Source organism: Cucumis melo, chromosome 6, assembly GCF_025177605.1.
Source record: "Cucumis melo cultivar AY chromosome 6, USDA_Cmelo_AY_1.0, whole genome shotgun sequence".
NCBI lineage: Eukaryota > Viridiplantae > Streptophyta > Magnoliopsida > Cucurbitales > Cucurbitaceae > Cucumis > Cucumis melo.
In genome coordinates, this window is record NC_066862.1 from 12129327 (window position 1) to 12148067 (window position 18741).

At 36.4% G+C, this 18741-nt stretch overlaps 2 protein-coding genes and 1 long non-coding RNA gene across 3 annotated transcripts; 2 read left to right on the plus strand and 1 right to left on the minus strand.

Moving 5' to 3' along the window:
• Window positions 1-397: 397 nt before the first annotated feature.
• LOC103496182 (sodium/proton antiporter 1) lies at window positions 398-11189 on the plus strand. The gene is made up of 10 exons (XM_008457939.3): window positions 398-1342; window positions 1572-1748; window positions 1878-2006; window positions 2657-2833; window positions 4146-4252; window positions 9088-9208; window positions 9788-9849; window positions 9961-10263; window positions 10485-10779; window positions 10863-11189. Exons 1-10 carry the CDS (start codon window positions 1103-1105, stop codon window positions 10980-10982), a joined length of 1731 nt encoding a protein of 576 aa, XP_008456161.1. The 5' UTR covers window positions 398-1102; the 3' UTR covers window positions 10983-11189.
• Window positions 4261-8866, plus strand: LOC127149799 (uncharacterized). The gene is made up of 2 exons (XR_007821507.1): window positions 4261-7423; window positions 7554-8866. It is a non-coding gene; the product is annotated as an uncharacterized LOC127149799 (long non-coding RNA).
• A 9-nt stretch (window positions 11190-11198) lies between the features above and the next one.
• On the minus strand, window positions 11199-14509 carry LOC103496183 (D-3-phosphoglycerate dehydrogenase 1, chloroplastic). Its single transcript, XM_008457941.2, has 5 exons — window positions 13741-14509; window positions 12858-13234; window positions 12663-12773; window positions 12487-12582; window positions 11199-12057 (listed from the first exon to the last, which is right to left on the minus strand). Exons 1-5 carry the CDS (start codon window positions 14282-14284, stop codon window positions 11386-11388), a joined length of 1800 nt encoding a protein of 599 aa, XP_008456163.1. The 5' UTR covers window positions 14285-14509; the 3' UTR covers window positions 11199-11385.
• Window positions 14510-18741: the final 4232 nt, after the last annotated feature.

Genomic DNA, 18741 nt, shown 5'->3' on the forward strand with positions numbered 1-18741 from the left:
AAGTAATACAGCTTTCTTAATTTACAATGTTTATCATGACATTCTCAAGTTTCAAATATATATATAAATTTTTTTTTTTAATTTTGTTTAACAAGTTTTTTATTTAATTCACGTAATGGTTAATTGATTTGACATTGTTTTAGGTAAATAAATTTTTTAAAATTTTTATTTACAATTTGCGAAGTGACAGATGGGAGAAACATATCTTGATGTTAATAGCATATATTTGATGTCAATTCAACTATATTTATAGTTTGGATTAGAATGATCTACTTGTAGCTTATAAATGAAACAGTTAGAAATGGGGATATAATATAAGCTTAAACTTTTTCCCTAATCAAATAATCATGAATATAAGCATAAGCTTAAGCCTTAATAAACAATCGTTGAATGCTTATGAGTTTTGAAATGATACCCAACTCTCTCAACCCAAGAATAATTTCCAAAATCCAAATCATCAAAAACAGAATTATGAAAAAGGAAATATTTTGGGCTGGAATTGGACAATTTAATACAGATTAAGAAGAATCATCAACGTGTCTCGTTAATCACCCAAAGTTCGAAATTATCAACTTATCTTCGCCTTCCACACTTCACTAATAAAAAAAATGAATTCATCAAAACCTGAAAGCTTCACCTGCTGCAGCAAATGGCCACTTCCTCAAAAAATTCCCAGTTCCCAACCTCTTTTTGATTGAAGGGTTCGTGTTTTTGCCGGTTCTCTTCTCACTCTCCTGCAATCGTGAACCACCATTGCAAATATCCCTTTTGTTGTGCAGAGAAAATTTCGATAAACAAACCCAATCAATCCTTTTGTTTGAGGAGATAATACTTGGTCCACAGCCTGATAAAAGCTGGCGAGGCGACGTAGATTCAAGCTGATTTGACACCCGAATCTTACTGTGAAATTCGAGATTAAGCCATTTTTTGCAATCCCATTTCCCAAATCAGCTCTACTGAAATTTGTCGACGATTTGATTGAAATTTCTTTCGTAGCGAGAAGACCCCAGAACGGAATAGCGATTTTTTTTTCTGACGTATAGAATCCCGTTTACTTGTAATACAGTCCCATTTCTTAAAGCTGTAGCTCGAACTTGATCTAATGGCTTCCCTCTCTATTGGGATTCATTTGCCCCCATCTCATCATTGGAAGAGATTTGCACTTCAGTCCCAGTCTCCCATTTCACTCCCCTTTCACACTAGCTATGGTTCTTCGTTGAGTAGAGTCAGAACTCCAAGGTTGCTTGGTAAGAACCTTCTTGTGCGGGCTGAAGATGAGAATAAAAGCTCTTCTTCGTTTGAGCAACTGCAAGCTCCACCCAGCTTCAGTAAACAACTGGAGGTTTCCCTTACTGAAACTTTTGCTAGATGTTTGAGCTGTTTTTGGAATTAACTTTGATTGTTTTGTAGGGTAATTCGTGAAAAAGTACATAAAAATTTGATTGCTTATGCTTTCTGGATCCTGTTAATTATGGAAATCTCTCATTTAATCCTATCCTTTATTCTCTACTATTATCATCTAAATCATAAAAGTAGTTCATTTGTATTCATCTCTGTTTATATAATAATAGGAACTCTCATCCAAGTCAGGAACATGTGATCCCCTATGCTCAGTTGATGAAGTAAGTTCACAGGATTTTGAAGATAGTTACCAGCCAAAGACTGATTTAGTAAAGGCTTTTGCAATATTTGCAGCTGCCCTTACTGGAACAGTGGCAATTAATCACTCCTGGGTTGCTGCTAATCAGGTTTCTATGTTTGGTCTTGAGTCTGAATTTTGTTTTTGTTTCTTATTCTCTACTAAATGTTTTTAGTACGAAGTTCACCGCCCAATGCTAATCTATGAACTTCTATGTTTCATATAACTTGTCATACAGGATCTTGCTATGGTGTTGTTGTTTAGTATAGGATATGCTGGAATCATTTTTGAAGAATCTCTTGCCTTCAACAAGAGTGGAGTGGGATTATTGATGGCTGTTGGGTTATGGGTTATTCGAAGTATTGGGGTAAGATCCAGATTCTCAAGTCTAGTTTCGGGTGTATCCGATTGAATGCAGAATCATAGCTTTTCGTTGTGTTAGAAGGTTTTTCCTGTGCATATGGTTGTAGGTATAACTTATGAGTAGTATCTATATCAAATGTATTTGGTGTATGCAATTAGACCAATAAATTTCTGGAAGAGTGATAATTTCAACATCCTATATAAGCTTTGAGTTACTCGCTCTTCACGAGTGTTAGAATTCCCTGATGAATAACTGAGAATCTCACTGACAATTTCTACTTTCTCCATCCAAATTGAAATTGGAAACATAATGATGATCATTGGACCTAATGCAGCTATTGTTGTATCAGTACCACTATTTGGTAAATTAAAAATTCCCCTTTCAGTGTTCCAAAAGTATACCAAAACTTTATAATCTGTATTTTTGAAGGACAACCGATTTCTTTAGTGTCCAGTTGACTAAATAAAAAGTTATCACTAAAAATGCACACTATACAAGATGTATGCCGAATGGAAAGTGATTGCTTCTTCCTTGAATGCAATCCTCCATTGCTGTTGCTGCCTTTTCGTGCTTGTTGGGGTTTTATTATTGCTTTCTAAGTCATTATCATACTTTTTCCAGCATCATACTCTTATTATAGTTTCATACTATAGGCTCCATCCACCGAAATTGCTGCTTCAGAGCTAACACATGCCACAGCAGAAGTCAGTGAAATTGTATTTTTCTTACTCGGCGCAATGACCATAGTGGAGATCATTGATGCCCATCAAGGATTTAAGTTGGTTACAGACAGTATAACCACTCGAAAACCACGAACTCTCCTCTGGGTGGTTAGTATGATCTATTTCCATTCCAATTAACATTTGTTGTCGATGTGTTTTTCATACAATTCTTTTTACAATAGAAGATCACTACATGTATTGATTTTTATCGGTTAAAACTTACAATGAAGAAGTCTTGGAAGACTGATGAATTGAGTACAGGAAAATATTTAGAACTTTTCTGTATGTTTTATCAACTAACATTTCAAGTATAGTTCACTAAAGCAGATTTTTTAGTGATGGTGGAAAATTTTCAGTTGTTGCTCTATATAAATTTCTTAAAACACCGATCGATCCAAAAGCTTGAGTTAAAGGGTTAAGGCAAATCCAAAATTATATCATCAAACACTCCCTCTTACTTGAGGGCTTGGAATATGTAGAAGACCCAACAAATGGAAATCAATATTAATTGGGGAGAAAATAATATTGCAAGAGTTTGAACACGGGACTTCCTAAATCACCTGCTCTGATACCATCTTAGACCTCTGTCTAACCCAAAAGCTTGTGCTAATGAGTGAAGGCAAATTTAACATTATATCATCTAGTAAAATTCTAAGATGTTCTCTCGTTGGTCCTTATTGATGTAATTAGGAAGTGTAGATATCGACACGCAACATGGGCAACACACGATTTTTCAAAAAAGTAGGACACTACACGTTGAGGACACGTCAATTTTTAAGTTAAAAAAAAATAAATATGTCATGCATTTAAACATATTACATAACAAGGATTCCAATTAAAAACATCAAAATAACAAGCTTGGAGCCATAAAACATGACGAAGGGTAGGGAGGCTTGGTGGCTTGGTGGCCTGGTGGGGAGAATTGGAGAAGAGACCTGGTGGGGAGAATTGGAGAAGAGAGCGTGAAGAAACCTAATAATTGAAAAAAGAAAAGAAACCTAATAATTATTGCCATTGGGTCGGATAATGGGCCATTTCTATGTGTTTCTTTTTTCTCTAGTCGTGTCAGGGCTGTGTCTCGACATGTCAGTTGGCGTGTCGGCTGCATGTCAGTGTCGAAAACATGTCCGACAACGATACGTTACCATCTTAGGAGCTCTTAGGATGTAAGAATGGTTCTCTAGTTGATCCATTGAATAGCAAGGTTGCTCCATTATTTACCTATGTACGGGCAGATATGGCAACTTAAATTATAACCTTGAGTGAAGAAAATTCTAAAGTAAACTTCTAGTGGAAATCGGGCAAGATGGAGATGGATTGCTTCTTTTCTTATTTACTTCACCTTCAGCTTGTACTAATCTCTACTTTTAGGTCAACCTCTATACTAAAACACAACTGATCTGAAAAATTTGTATTGCAGATTGGGTTTGTAACTTTTTTTCTAAGTTCAATCCTCGACAACCTGACGACCACAATTATCATGGTTTCTCTATTGCGAAAACTAGTTCCGCCATCAGAGTATCGCAAGTACGGTATCATAGATACACACTTTATATACTCATGATTGTTTTATTGCTGCATTCCTCTTAACCTCTATACTGAAAAGTAGTATTTTTTTCTCTTATTTTGTTTACTTTACCGTTCAGTAACCTCTTATGGTTTGATAAAATTCTAATGTTCAAGGAGTCTAGTTATTGATTGTTAGAATTAGTGGGCTTAGCCCATTGGGATATTTGCCCTAAATATTTTTTCCTTTTTTTATCTCTTTGTATTATTCTATTTATTCCCCCTCTTGTACCTATTGTATTTTTATCAGAAAATAATAATAACAACATATCATGGTTTTTCTCCCAGTACTCGGGTTTCCACATAAGTTGTGTTTTGTGTTTTATTGCTTTCGATATGGTACTAGAGCAAAGCAAAATAGTTTAGGAGAAACCCAAATAAAACAAGAAGCCGCTGCCACCAAGGACGCCATCAGTACCGTTGTTGCCACCATGGAAAAATTGCTCCAACAACTTCAAAAGCCACCGACGGTCACAATGGGACAACCCTTGTCGTCGTTCGCGCAGCCCTTCGACCAGAATTAACCTCACGCGCCGCCTCTGTCAAGGTGTGGGCCCATGTGCGCTATCCGTTCGTCTCAACGCTCAACCCAATCTCTTCTATGCTCAGTCGACTATCCAACTGTCTCACCCTTTTAGTCGGCCATAGCACCACACATTGCCCATGCCCTCCGGTTACGGACAACCGCCACCAAAATTATACAGATCCTTTACAGCAACCATATTTTTGTGGTCCCAGGATTAACCAAATCCATAGCAAATATGGTTTTGAAGTTGGTGAATCCTCGACACAGTTTAAATCGACCGATCTACCAATGTATTCAAAGAACTCGATAATTTTCCTTCCTAATTTGCCTTCGAATTATATAACTGACTCTGCTGCCTTTAATGCTCGTTTCTCGACCCATGCTAGTGAGAAGAACAGTGGGAAACCAATCCCTGTTTGTGAGCACTGTAAGAAACAAAGGCACACTAAGGATCAGTGTTGGAAACTCAACAGTCGTCCCCTAGGAGGTAAGAAACATTCCTCCAACGAGCAACAGAACTCAGGGCGTGTCGATGTTAGTGAGATTGCCAGCACCTCTTAGTCAACTTGCCCTATTGCTAGCCAAACCAGCCCTCTTCCTCTAGGTGGCATTGCTCAGTCAAGTATGCCTTAATCCCTTGGCCTTGTCAGTGTTGATGGGAAGAATCCCTGGATTTTGGACTCAGGGGCTACAGATCACTTGACAGGTTCTTCGGAGCACTTTCTCTTATACAACCTGTGCCGACAATGAGAAAATTCGGATAACTGATGGCTCTTTAGCATTGATTGCTGGCAAAGGGCAAATAGTTTTCTCGGTCTCTTTCTCCAAAATGTTTTGCATGTGTCTAAGCTTTCTTATAATTTGTTATCAATCAGTAAGATCACCTGTGAACTGTACTAAAGCTACTTTCTTAGCTGAGTCTGTTTGTTTTTAGGACTTGAGCTCAGGGAGGACGACTGTCACCGTCTGATATAGCAGGGGACTTTACATCCTTGATGATGATACCTTCGATAGTAGTATCTCTAGGACTAGTTTACTGTCTAAACTATTTTAGCATTTCTGAACATGATTGGATGTTGTGGCTTTTTTTTATTGGGTCACCCGAACTTTACTTTATGAAGTGTTTGTTTCCTCATCTATTTTCTAAAATTATGACTCCTCTCTATCTTATGATGTGTGTATTCGGGCAAAATAACATCGGGTTTTTTTTTCCTCACAACTATATAAACCCACACAACTGTTTATCCTTATCCACAATGATGTTTGGGGTCTATTCAAGGTCACCATCTCATCTGGGAAATCGTGGTTTGTAACTTTCATTGATGATCATACACGTCTTACTTGGGTCTACTTTATCATCGATAAGTATGAGGTTTCCTCTATTTCCCAAAACTTCTATCGTACCATTGAAACTCAAATCCATACAAAAATTGTAATTCTTCGGAGTGATAATGGTCGGGAATTCCAAAACCATAACTTTAGGGAGTTCTTAGTCTCCAAAGGGATTGTTTACCAAAGCTCGTGCACTTACACTTCTGAACAAAATGGGGTAGCCGGGCGAAAAATCGCCATCTTCTAGAAGTAACCCGTTCTCTTATGCAATCTACTTCCTTTCCTTCATGCCTGTAAGGAGATGCTATTCTTACAACAACTTATTTTAATCAATAGTATGTCTTCTCTTATCAATCCTACCCTTCTACTCGTCTAATTTATGAGGTTCCCCTTTGTGTATTTGGGTGTGTTGCATATGTCCATAATTTCGTCCCTAACCAGACCAAATTTACCTCTCGGGCTTAGGTTTGTTGTGTGTTTGTTGGGTGTCCCCTTCATCAGTGCAGTTATAAATGTTTTTATCTGTCGTCCATAAAATACTTGTCACTATGGATGTTACTTTCTTTTGAGGACCGACCCTACTTTCTTGTTTGCCATCTTCGGGAGAAGAGTGTGAGTAGGGAGTCTAACTGTACCTTAGAGTTTATCAAACCTACTCCTAGTATCGTGTCTTTCTATCCTCATCACATAGTCCTATCCACAAACTAAGTTTCCTAGAAAACGTATTATAGGAGACATCTGAGAAAGAAAGTTGAGACCCCTACTAGTCAGTCAGTTCCATTCCAAGACTCTAAAGCTCCTCGAGATCAAGGTGTGGAAAACCCTACCAAACCTTATATTGATTAAGATGAGTGAGAATGACAGGTATGATGTTGTTCTGGAAAATGTGGAAGAACTGAGGTCAAAGTAGAAACCAGAAATAATGAAGCTGAACAAAGTCATATAGGAAAAATTGATGAGTATGATCCCTCTGCAGACATTCCCATTACGTTGAGAAAAGGTACTACATCTTGTACAAAACATTCCAATTATAATTATGTTTCCTATGATAATTTCTATAGCAAGCCTTTATTCTACCATAATACCAAAAAGTATCCATACTACTTTATGGTGTCATAAATGGAAGAATGTTGTCATTGAAGAGATGAAGGCTCTGGGAAAGAATAAAACTGGGAGATTTGTGCTCTACCTAAAGGACAAAAAATTGTTGGATGCAAAAGGGTGTTCACTCTCAAATACAAAGCAAATGGAACACTAGATAGACACAAGGCAAGGTTAGTTGCAAAGGAATTTACTCAAACCTATGGTGTTGATTATTCAAAAACTTTTTCTCCAATTGCTAAGTTGAATACTACTAGAATCCTGCTATCTATTGTTGCTAACAAAGATTGACCTCTATACCAGCTGGATGTTAAGAATGCTTTTTTGAATAGAGACTTAGTGGAGGAAAGTAAGATTGCGCCCCGCACCTAGATTTTTGGTCAGCAGGTATGTAAACTCCAAAAATCTCTACATGGTTTGAAATAGTCACCCAGAGCATGATTTGACAGGTTCACTACTTTTGTCAAGTCCCAAAGGTATAGTGAGGGGCATTTTAAGCATACTTTATTTTCAAAGGTTTCCGAGACAGGAAAGATTGCAGTTCTGATAGTGTATATGGATGTCATAGTTTTGTTTGGAGAGGATCAGGCAGAAATTAGTCTAACTAAAGCATAGAATAGGTGGTGAATTTAAAATTAAGGATTTAGGAAATCTGAAATATTTTCTTGGATGGAGGTGGCTAGATCTAAAGAAAGCATCTTTGTGTCTTAGAGAAAATACATCCATGATTTGCTAACCGAGACAGGTATGTTATGATGTCATCATGCTGACAGTTCTATTGAATTCAACTTTAAACTAGGAAACTTTAATGATCAAGTTCTAATTGATAAAGAATAATATCAATGCCTTGTGGGTAAATTGATTTACTTATCCCATACTCGTCCTGATATTTCCTTTGTCGTGAGTGTTGTCAGTCAATTTATGCAGGCTCTCTATGATGAACACAGGGAAGCTGTCAACAGAATTATGAAATACTTGAAAACGACACCAAGTAAAGGGTTGATGTTTAGAAAGTCAAACAAGAAGACCATTGGGGCATATACTGACTCAGACTGGGCAGGATCTATTGTTGACAGAAAATTTACCTCCGGTTATTGTACCTTTGTATGGCGCAATCTTATAACTTGGAAGAGTAAGAAGCAAAGTGTTGTGGCTAGAAGTAGCGTTAAGGTTGAATACTGAGCTATGAGTTTGGGAATATGTGAGGAAATTTGGCTCTAGAAAATCTTGTCTGATCTTCATTAGGAGTATGAAACACCAAGGAAGTATTTTTGTGATAATAAAGCCGCTATTATTATTGCTAACAACCTAGTTCAACATGATAGAACTAAACATGTTGGGATTATCGGCATTTCATCAAAGAAATACTTGACAATGAGAGCATATGCATTTCGTACATCCCTTCGAGCCAAAAGGTTGCTGATGTTCTCACTAAGGGGTTTGTCAGACTAAACATCAGTTTTTGTGCTAGCAAATTGGGGCCCTATTGGGAGATTTGCCCTAAATATTTTTTCCTTTTTTATCTCTTTGTACTATTCTATTTATTCCCCTTTTGGACCTATTGTATTTTTATTAGAAAATAATCTGAAAAAAAAATATCGTGGTTTTTCTCCCGATACTCAGATTTCCATGTAAGTCGTGTTTTGTGTTTTATTGCTTTCAATATTGACCATAAAACTAGATTGATATAAAAGGGTGTGAAATGTATTTCTTGTCTAATATTTAGTTCAATGGATTCTATCATCCAGCATCTAGAAAGTTCCATTAGTTTATTGTGGACCTTTTTGTTTTCCTGCCAATTGTATGATCATTTATCGTAACAGATTACTTGAAACAGGCTACTTGGAGCTGTAATCGTCATAGCAGCAAATGCGGGTGGTGCGTGGACACCTATTGGAGATGTAACAACCACCATGCTATGGATACATGGTCAGATAACAACAATGCCAACACTCAAAGTATTCTTCTCTCTGAAGTATTGTGATTTAATGTGTATCTATTTACAGATGAATTATATTTTGGATGCACGATGGACTTATTTTCGTATGAAACTCATGAACGCGGCGTATTTATATCACATAAGAATAAGTTCTATGACACCATTATATAATACATTTCATGTAGAAGGTGATTTTTTCCACCTCTTATTGCCATATATATGATATTAGGAAAAAAAAGAAAAAAAAAAAAAAAGAAACAGAAACATATTACCAAGTAGTAACTTTTTGGTAGTTCGACAACTCAGTTGTTTCTACTACTCAGTATCCTTTTATGTGTTGTCATGCTCACTTGACTTCATAAAAGTTTAGAGGTGTTTGAGAGAGCTTCAATATTATGATTAGGTAGTGAAGCGAACCTTCTTTTGTTATTCCCTCAACTTCATTCTTCACAAAGCTAGTTCAAATTGTCATGTCCTTGATAAAGGCAATCGTCATATCTTGCCAAGATATAGCCATTTAATTAACTACTGGTCCATGCTACCCATTGGTCTACTGCTTTCTTTCAAGGACCTTCAACTGTATTGGTGTTGTTTGCAGGACTTGGTTATACCTTCTGCTGTATCACTTGCAGTACCGCTGGCCCTGCTGTCCCTTACAAGGTATAGGTTTTGTACCTAAGTTGATTTCTTAGTTGTGCAATTCAAGACTTCTTTGATGAATCCGGTTAAGGTTGAACTTATTTGCTCCTTTTTTTCTCTTCTTGGCTTCAGTGAAGTTAATGGGAAGGGACAGGATTTTTCTGATGTTATGGCGTCTGAGCAGATGGCTCCTCGAGGAAAGCTCGTCTTTTCTGTAGGTGTTGGAGCTTTAGTTTTTGTCCCAGTGTTCAAGGCCCTCACAGGTTTGCCACCCTACATGGGTATGCTGCTTGGTCTTGGAATTCTGTGGATTCTGACTGATGCTATTCACTATGGTGAATCGGAAAGGCAAAGGTTGAAAGTTCCTCAGGCTTTATCTCGTATCGATACGCAGGGAGCGCTATTTTTCCTTGGTATCCTTTTGTCAGTCAGCAGGTGAATGCACCTTTTACACTACATTCCAGATTTTATACTGTTTCTTGTACTTAAGCGCAAAAATGCAACGTAACCAAATTGATGTCTTTTTACATCAAGATGCAATGACTCACATTCGTGTATTTTTGTAATTTTGTTTGCTAATATAATGTCTCCTCTTCTATTAGTGGAGGTAAAGTTACTGTGGACCTATTGAACCAAGTCTAATTTGTGAATTCCAGCTTAGAGGCTGCGGGGGTGTTACGTGAGTTAGCAAACTACCTTGATGCTCATATTCCAAATGTTGAACTCATTGCGAGTGCAGTCGGAGTTATATCAGCAATTATAGACAATGTACCATTAGTTGCAGCAACAATGGGAATGTACGACCTCTCGTCCTTCGCTCAAGATTCTGAGTTCTGGCAGCTAATTGCATTTTGTGCTGGCACTGGTGGATCCATGCTTATAATTGGATCTGCAGCTGGAGTTGCATTCATGGGGATGGAGAAGGTGGACTTCTTTTGGTACTTAAGAAAGGTAGCCAAACATAAAACTTGTTCTTTCTCTTTTCAAAGTAGAAACCATTTCCAGAGATTGAGTTGCTTTGTTTTCGTCCACAGGTTAGCGGTTTTGCATTTGCGGGATATGCTGCCGGGATTGCTGCCTATTTAGCTCTTCATAACTTCAACATATCTCTACCTACAACTATTGCTGAGGTGCCTTCCATTTTGGGTTCATAAACTGAAACATTTTGATCACTTCTAATAAACAAGGCAAGGCAATTTTACTTTATTGATCCATGTACCCCAAAGCTGTCATTTTGAAGAGTGGAACCCATCTGTAGATCAGGAGATATAACTCTTTACTATTGTTCCAGAGCTGTAGAAACTGAGAACATCCAACCAAAGTAAATAATTCATTTCTTAGTAAAAGCATATATTTCTTCATTCCAATAGTTGCGATAATAAACCAGCTTTATTTAAATGAAAATTGTCAAAATTGGGGCCAAACATGATATGTAGGAATGTACCCAAATCCCGAGAGGATGGTTCGCAGACCAACAAGTTTTTTCTTTTTTTTCTTTGGGGGAGAAGGGAAGAGTGAAGCAAAGGGTGAGGGTCAAGCTCATGACCATATTACATTCTACAACTTGAGGAAAACAAACTCTTCAATTGCTGGGACATCACCAATCCTCTTCAAAGATTCCTTGCTGGGCTGTTCATCAACACCAATGGCCATAACAGCTTGCTTTCGAGGCGCAATCCTTCCAACACTCATGAAACTAACATTAACATTTTCTTCTCCAAGAATGCTTCCAACCTTTCCAATCATACCTGGCTGGTCAACTTGCCTGCAGAGAATGATGCTGCCCTCCAGACTAACATCGACTTCAAAAGACCCAACCTTCGTGAGGTGAGGGACTCCATCTTTAACAAGTCCTTCCACCTTTATCTCTCCAGAATCTGATATAGCACTGGCAAATTTGGATTCCACGTTCGCAATCTGGACCTGAATGTATTCTAATGGTTTCTCAGGCGACCCATCGATAATGACTCGCTCCTCGGTTATCCTTAGTCCTCTTTGTTTGGCAGTGAAGTCAGCATTCACCAAGTTCACAAAAACACTGGAAATGGGCTCAATGAGACCTTTGGTTATCATGGCACGAAGAAGCCTGGTGTCAAGATCATCAGGAGCTCTAGAGGAAGCATATGTTACTTTCACAGTTTTCACACCACTTCCTCCGGCTACCAATTGGACAGCCAGTCTTCCCAATTTCTCAGCGAGTTCAACAAATGGTTTCAGCTCTGTTAACACCTATATGGGAGAATAAAGTTGTGTTAACATTATTATGTACCAGAAACTTGAGAATTGAAAATAAAATGTACGATGAATAATGCAAGTCACAATCATCAGTCAGCAGATCTTGATGATCAGTAGTACGACAAACAAATCAAAGAAGAGAAAGGGAAAAAAAAAAGTAATCCATTTACGAGAATCACTAGACTCACTACATTATAGGGAAGTAGGTTTTTGGTATACAATCATTCAAAAGAAGAAAAACTCAATTGTATGGCATAATGATCAGAAAATCTAAAGATATCACCACTTGGGAAAACAAACAACGACAAATGGTAAAGTGATCAGCAAAAACAGAACTAGGTAGTATTTCAGGTAGACATTCAAGTGATCATGAAAATACGAAACATAAGAGTGAGAGAAGATTTCAAAACTAAGGGCTTCTACCTCTGCAGGAACCATCGGAGCATTGACGGCAGTAGCCGCAAGCTCCCCTTTCAAGGCTCCAACAACAGCTTCAGCAATTTCAACAGCCACTCCTTCCTACATAACAGATGCAAAGATAATTAAAAATCATAAAATGGAAAATACAAACTTTGAGTCCTTTGATTTAAAACACACACCTGAGCCTCCATTGTGCTAGCACCAAGATGAGGAGTTACTGTGACATTCTCGTGCTGAATCAACTTGCTATCCTTAGGAGGTGGTTCCACAGTGAAGACATCAAGTGCAGCCTATCGGGAAAAGAAACGTGATACACCTTGAGTTTTATGATAATTAGGAAACTTCAACTTTAACGTAGCAGGAAGAAAAAGAACCTGAGCAACAATTCCAGCATCCAGCGCCCTTACAAGAGCTTCTTCATCAATTACTCCTCCGCGAGCAACATTCACAATCCTTACTCCTTTCTTCATCTTTGCAAAATTCTCATCATTAAGGATCTTTGACGTGGCTGGAGTTAAAGGCATATGTAAAGAGAGGAAATCAGCAGTTGCAATGGCTTCATCAAAGCCCACAAGCTCTACGCCTATTGCACGAGCACGATCGGCTGGGGCATATGGGTCATGTGCGATTACATGCATGCCAAGTCCCTTTGCACGACGAGCAACTTCAGATCCGACTTTGCCGAATCCCATTACAGCCAGTGTTTTCCCCACAAGTGAGACACCAACATATTTGTTGCGTTGCCACTTCCCTGCGGTGGAAGAGAAAATGTAAACCCATAAGAAGTTCCTTTGAAAAAACGCATATCTCGTATACAACATCTACTCCAGTAAATCTGATGATCATATCACCGACGGACTTCCCCATAAGGGAAAGAGATCGCCCGATGCCGAGAGAAATTGTTTATTTCTTCGCTAATTACTTCAAATCATAAAGTTCAAACTAAACAAGCATGAGATAGGAAATTTCTAAGTAAAACCTCCCGACATGTTTCCACTTTTTAAAACGCGCATCGAAACTTAAAAAACAAAACGTACAAGGAATTCTTTTAGAGCACATTCGCTTTAAACATTAAAATAATTCTTCGGACAAGTTTAAATGAAATGCTGGTTCAGTATTAAGATAAAAGGCCGAGATGTTTCCGAAGTTTTTCCTCTTTCCATGTTCTCGAGCAGATCCAAAGCAAACAACAAACTACACAACACAAAGATTCTACGAAATGTTTGGGTCAAACAAAACAGAAAAGGAAAAACGTACCAGCTTTAACAGATGCGTCAGCTTGGGCAACATTTCTAGCCATTGCAGTCAAAAGAGCAATTCCATGCTCAGCGGCAGCTACCGTGTTAGCAGTGGGAGCATTCACCACTAAACAACCATGCTCAGTGGCGGCCGCCAGATCCACATTGTCAATGCCAACACCAGCTCTCCCAACGACCTTCAACCTTCCTCCAGATGATTCAAACACTTCACGGCTAACCTTAGTCCCACTGCGCACAATAAGCGCATCACAGAGAGAGATCTTGGTACAAAGCTCCTCAGGACTCAAATTATAGGAGCAATCAACATTAGCAAATTCCTTAAGCAAATCAAGACCCGCCTCCCCGAGCTTCTCCGCAACAAGAACCGTGGGTTTCGCATTAAGAGACGCAGATACCAAAACCACAAACCGCGGCGCGCCAACACTCCGTGGACGAAGATTAACAGAAAAAGCGGAAGGAAGAGGAAGCTTAGAAGAGAAGGAAGAAAGTAGGGAAGTCCTCAAGGAGGGTGTACGGAGGGTAGGTGAAGCGGAGGCAGCCATTTATGGTGGTCGGCGGTGAGAGAATGAGAAAGCACCGGTGAAGATCTAGGGTTTAATAGGAAAGTTGAGAGGTTTAAGTTTTGGAGATGAAAACAGGGTGCGACAACGAAAAAGAGATATCTAAGATGGGGGAAGGCGTGAAATACACGCGCATATGATGAGAGTTGGAAGAATGTTTTTTTTTCCTTTTTTTTCTTTTTTTTTTTTTGTGCTTAGTGGAATTGCCTTAAATTGCAAGCAAGTTGGATTAGTTAACGCCTAAATCACTCTTAATTATATAATTAAAATGAAATGAAGGGTGAGCAAATTGTTGGATTTACTTGAAAGTAGGGTAAATTGTTTAGTTTAGTACCATTCATTATTCAATCAGATCCCTGTTTTTGGTTTCTTTACAAACAAAAGAAGAAAAACTTTTGTATTCACTTTCTTAATTAATCAATCTAAGTATTTAATAATTCAACGTAATTGTAATACACTAATTACGTCATTTGCTCTTTGTTCATTCATTAATTCTTGCATTTACAGACAATTTTGAGATTCAATTTCCACTAATTATTGTCTAATCCTACAAATATTTGGTGGTTGTTAAGAAAGAGAAATTTTAGGTAAGTAGTCATTATTGTTTCAACCATGTTTGAGTTGTAATTTTTTTCTAAAAACAAAAAAAAAAAAGTAATATTAATATTATAATTGTTTATTCTCTATTTTAATCTTTCAACATTTACCCTTCTTATATTAGTTTTTTTCTATAATCCTAATATGGTTTTTTCTTGTTCATAAGTGTTAAAGTTTAATATATTTCTAACCTATTTGGAAGTAATATTAAAATGGTTAAAATCACTTACATTGTTTTTAAGATTACTATAGAAATTGTTTTTAATATTTCAAAACTAGCTTGTATGATATTAAAAATTTAGCATTAAATTAATTTTGAGTGATGAATAGGTTGTTTCATATATTAAAAAAGAAAAAAAATGAAGAAGTTAGATTTTGATAATTTTAAATTCTACCAAATGATAGAATTAATAAAGTTAAGTTGTAATTCTGTTTTCGTATCCATATAGTTATAGTAGCTACCACTTACGTATATTGAATCTCTATTATTGTTGATCAATTTATCTAACATATTTAATATTATAAATTTTATATTGTTATTATTTCATGACACCACATAAATGTTAGATAAAATTTCATATGGTATATCAATTAGTGGTTTTTTTCTTTATAATGATCAACAATTAACTGACTACATTTTTATTAAGAAAATTATCAACACAACAATTATCTGAGCTCAATGAATTCACGTTGCCTCCTTAAGACAAATTTATTCACCCTAGTGTTTGAGTTTTGAGAGTAATTGTCTCCCATGATAGAACATATCACCTTTCTTCTAAGAGTAGCACTCTGTCTAGAAGATTAGCAAACAAAACTTTGTTGATTACCGAACGTGAAGATTGTGGATAATGGAGAGAAAATCTTTTTGGAAGAAGACAAATGATCATGAAAATTTTTCTCTTCCTCAACCAAATAGAGGACTATTTATAGACTTATTTGTGACCATTCGAAAAGTCATGTCCTTTTTCTATAACACTTTTCATGAAGCGATGCATCCACTCATGATGCATCTATTCATGAAGAAACACAAATAGTTATTGGTTTTCATGAAGTGATGCATCCATTCATGATACATCCGTTCGAACAATAACCATTTATTTCAACAATCCCCCCCCCTCCCCCATAAATGGTAAATTGACAAATGGAAGAAAATAAGTGTTCGGTACTTTTCCAATGGAGAACCTGCATGAAGATAAGTAATATAAACTTTGAACTTTCCCTAGTGAACATTAATCGAGTCTACTTGGTTAATCAGTAGACATGATGCCTTGAACTATCAACTATTCTAGAGTAAACTAAAACAATAGATATCACACAACTTCTCATTATAACAAAATTTGTTCTCATGATTGTGTTCGTTTTGGCCTTGAACACCGCGTAGTTTCATGAATGTTTTAGAGAATTCGCCTTAAAATTTGCACAGAAGTGGCCCCTTCACACTCACATAAGTGATTCCTGTACAAAACATCGTATATGCTCTTTTTTATTAATAATTATCACTCACATAAATCATTAAAAGCACGATACTTACCATAAAATCATACTAGCACTACCTCATCATTTATAGAACGGGTGAAAGATTTTAATGCAATGCTCATTATGTTACCTAGAGATTGGTTTTTCCATTGAACCTAGATCTTGGGATCTCCAGTCAACTAGGTTGGGTTGCCTCTCTGGGTAACTTGGTTTTAATCCCATTCTTTTTTATGAACTTTCAACCAACTCCCTAGTTAGGCCTTTCGTAAGTGGACCCGCAATATTACCTTTTGACCTCACAAAGTCAATTGTGATAATTCCACTAGAGAGTAGTTGTCTGATTGTATTATGTCTTTGTCGTATATGTTGAGACTTACCATTATACGTAATATTTCGTGCCCTTCCAATAGCTATCTAGCTATCACTATGCATACATATTTCAGGCACCGGTTTAGACCAGTTGGGAATATCTTCCAAAAAAATTCGAACCCCATTCTGCTTCTTCTCCAGCCTTATCTAAAGCTATAAATTCAGATTTTCATTGTGGATCGTGCTATACATGTTTGTTTGGAAGATTTCCAAGATATAACCTTACTTCCAAGGATAAAAATGTATTGTGAGATTCATTCGTTATAGTATCAAGAGAATGTTCTTTTTTTTTTTTTAACCTTTCTTCACAAGACATTTTGTGTGGAAAAACATTATCAAAGAATGTTGCATTCCTTGATTCCATGTTTATATTAACATGTATATCTGAAATATCTGATTTATGAACTAGAAATTGATATGCACAACTGTTGCTAGCATAACCAAATAATGAATATGCAATCAACAATTTTTTTGTCCTATTTTTAACCATTTTAGGTTTAGGTATTGCAACCTTTGCTAGGCACCCCCACACTTTTAAGAATTCGTATGAAGATTTTCTTCATTTCCATTTTTTCACAAGAAATTTCCTATGTTTTTATATAGGAAATCCTCATAAAATATATAACTAACCTTCAAACATGGGGAGACATATCACAAAATGTGACATATCACAAATTTGGAATCATTCATTTAAAAAATCATAAAATTTACAACCATCAACTTGATTGGTATGACATTTTTTTTCGCGTGTGTGTATGTATGTATGTATATATATATACAAAACACTAATGATTCCTATAAATTCTTGTCAAATCCACCATAATAATCATTATATAGTGTATTATCTAATCCGCTCCAAGTGTGATTGTTGCATATGTATGTTGAATATAATTTTTATGCCTCAAGTGCAAGCAACTTTGCTTTATTGGCTTCTCCTTCAACATTGCAATAACATGAATTTTCAATATTAAAACCAAAGAAGAACATTTCTTATGGTCATCATTGCAATTATTGCCATTAAATTCTCATATAAAATTAAACTTCCGTTATTTCCACTAATAATATAGGGTACAACAATTTTAAATTGTTGATAACATTTATGTGAAATTAATCACCGAACATTTGTGAAACAAAGTAAATAATTTTATCAAACAGGTTCTCACAAGCCAAAATCAAATAAAGCACAACAAATAAAACTAAAGACATTATTTCATTAGGCTTGAAATGGAAAATGTCATGAGAACATTAGGCTTAACACCCAATATGCATACACAATATACAAAAATAAGACAATAATGACATAAATAATACAATACTTATGACTTACTTATGACTTATTATCAAATACATACATGTATTAATACAAAACTAGTGTAGAACATAAAAAATAATCCATTGCACATATGGCAAATGGTGAACTCATGACAAAATTATATAAGTGGCAAAAGGAAATTATTAAAATCTTGCCGAAGGGAAAATCAAAAAAGTTATTTGCCCAAGAGTTAAAGTACATAGCAATCCACTAAAATTTAGAATCATTTGAAACTCTTCATGCAAATATCAATTGAATGAAAACTAATAATAATTTTCATGTTTTGCATAGAGAACACCGTTGTGGAATAATGTACAATGTACGGAATTCTAATAATAATTTTCATGATTTGTACACATAACACCTTTGTGGAATAATATACATATATATGAAATTCTAAAACAGATTCTCAACATGATCTAACAACAAATCGAGATATGAATATTTCCACAATTTCTCAATTTGTCTTAAGATTGTTGAGAAAATTATCAACACATCAATGAAAGATAGAGTGGAATAGATTTTTGACCCCTAGATCTAGGCTTTGGCATGTAGCATTCGCCGCCGACCTATAACTCCTATACCAAGAAGCAGGAAGCAAAAGATGGATTTTCACGAGTAAACTAAACTATGAGGTGTATAGAACTATCACAAGCTAACTGAGAAATTGAGAACAAGAGAGAAA

Coding starts and splice junctions, on each gene's coding strand:
- LOC103496182 (XM_008457939.3), top strand. CDS start 1,103: ATGGCTTCCCTCTCTATTGGGATTCATTTGCCCCCATCTCATCATTGG. Junction 1,343..1,571: donor GCTTCAGTAAACAACTGGAG/GTTTCCCTTACT, acceptor ATATAATAATAG/GAACTCTCATCCAAGTCAGG. Junction 9,209..9,787: donor CAACAATGCCAACACTCAAA/GTATTCTTCTCT, acceptor TGTTGTTTGCAG/GACTTGGTTATACCTTCTGC.
- LOC103496183 (XM_008457941.2), bottom strand. CDS start 14,284: ATGGCTGCCTCCGCTTCACCTACCCTCCGTACACCCTCCTTGAGGACT. Junction 13,235..13,740: donor TGACGCATCTGTTAAAGCTG/GTACGTTTTTCC, acceptor CTTCCACCGCAG/GGAAGTGGCAACGCAACAAA. Junction 12,774..12,857: donor ATGCTGGAATTGTTGCTCAG/GTTCTTTTTCTT, acceptor TTTTCCCGATAG/GCTGCACTTGATGTCTTCAC.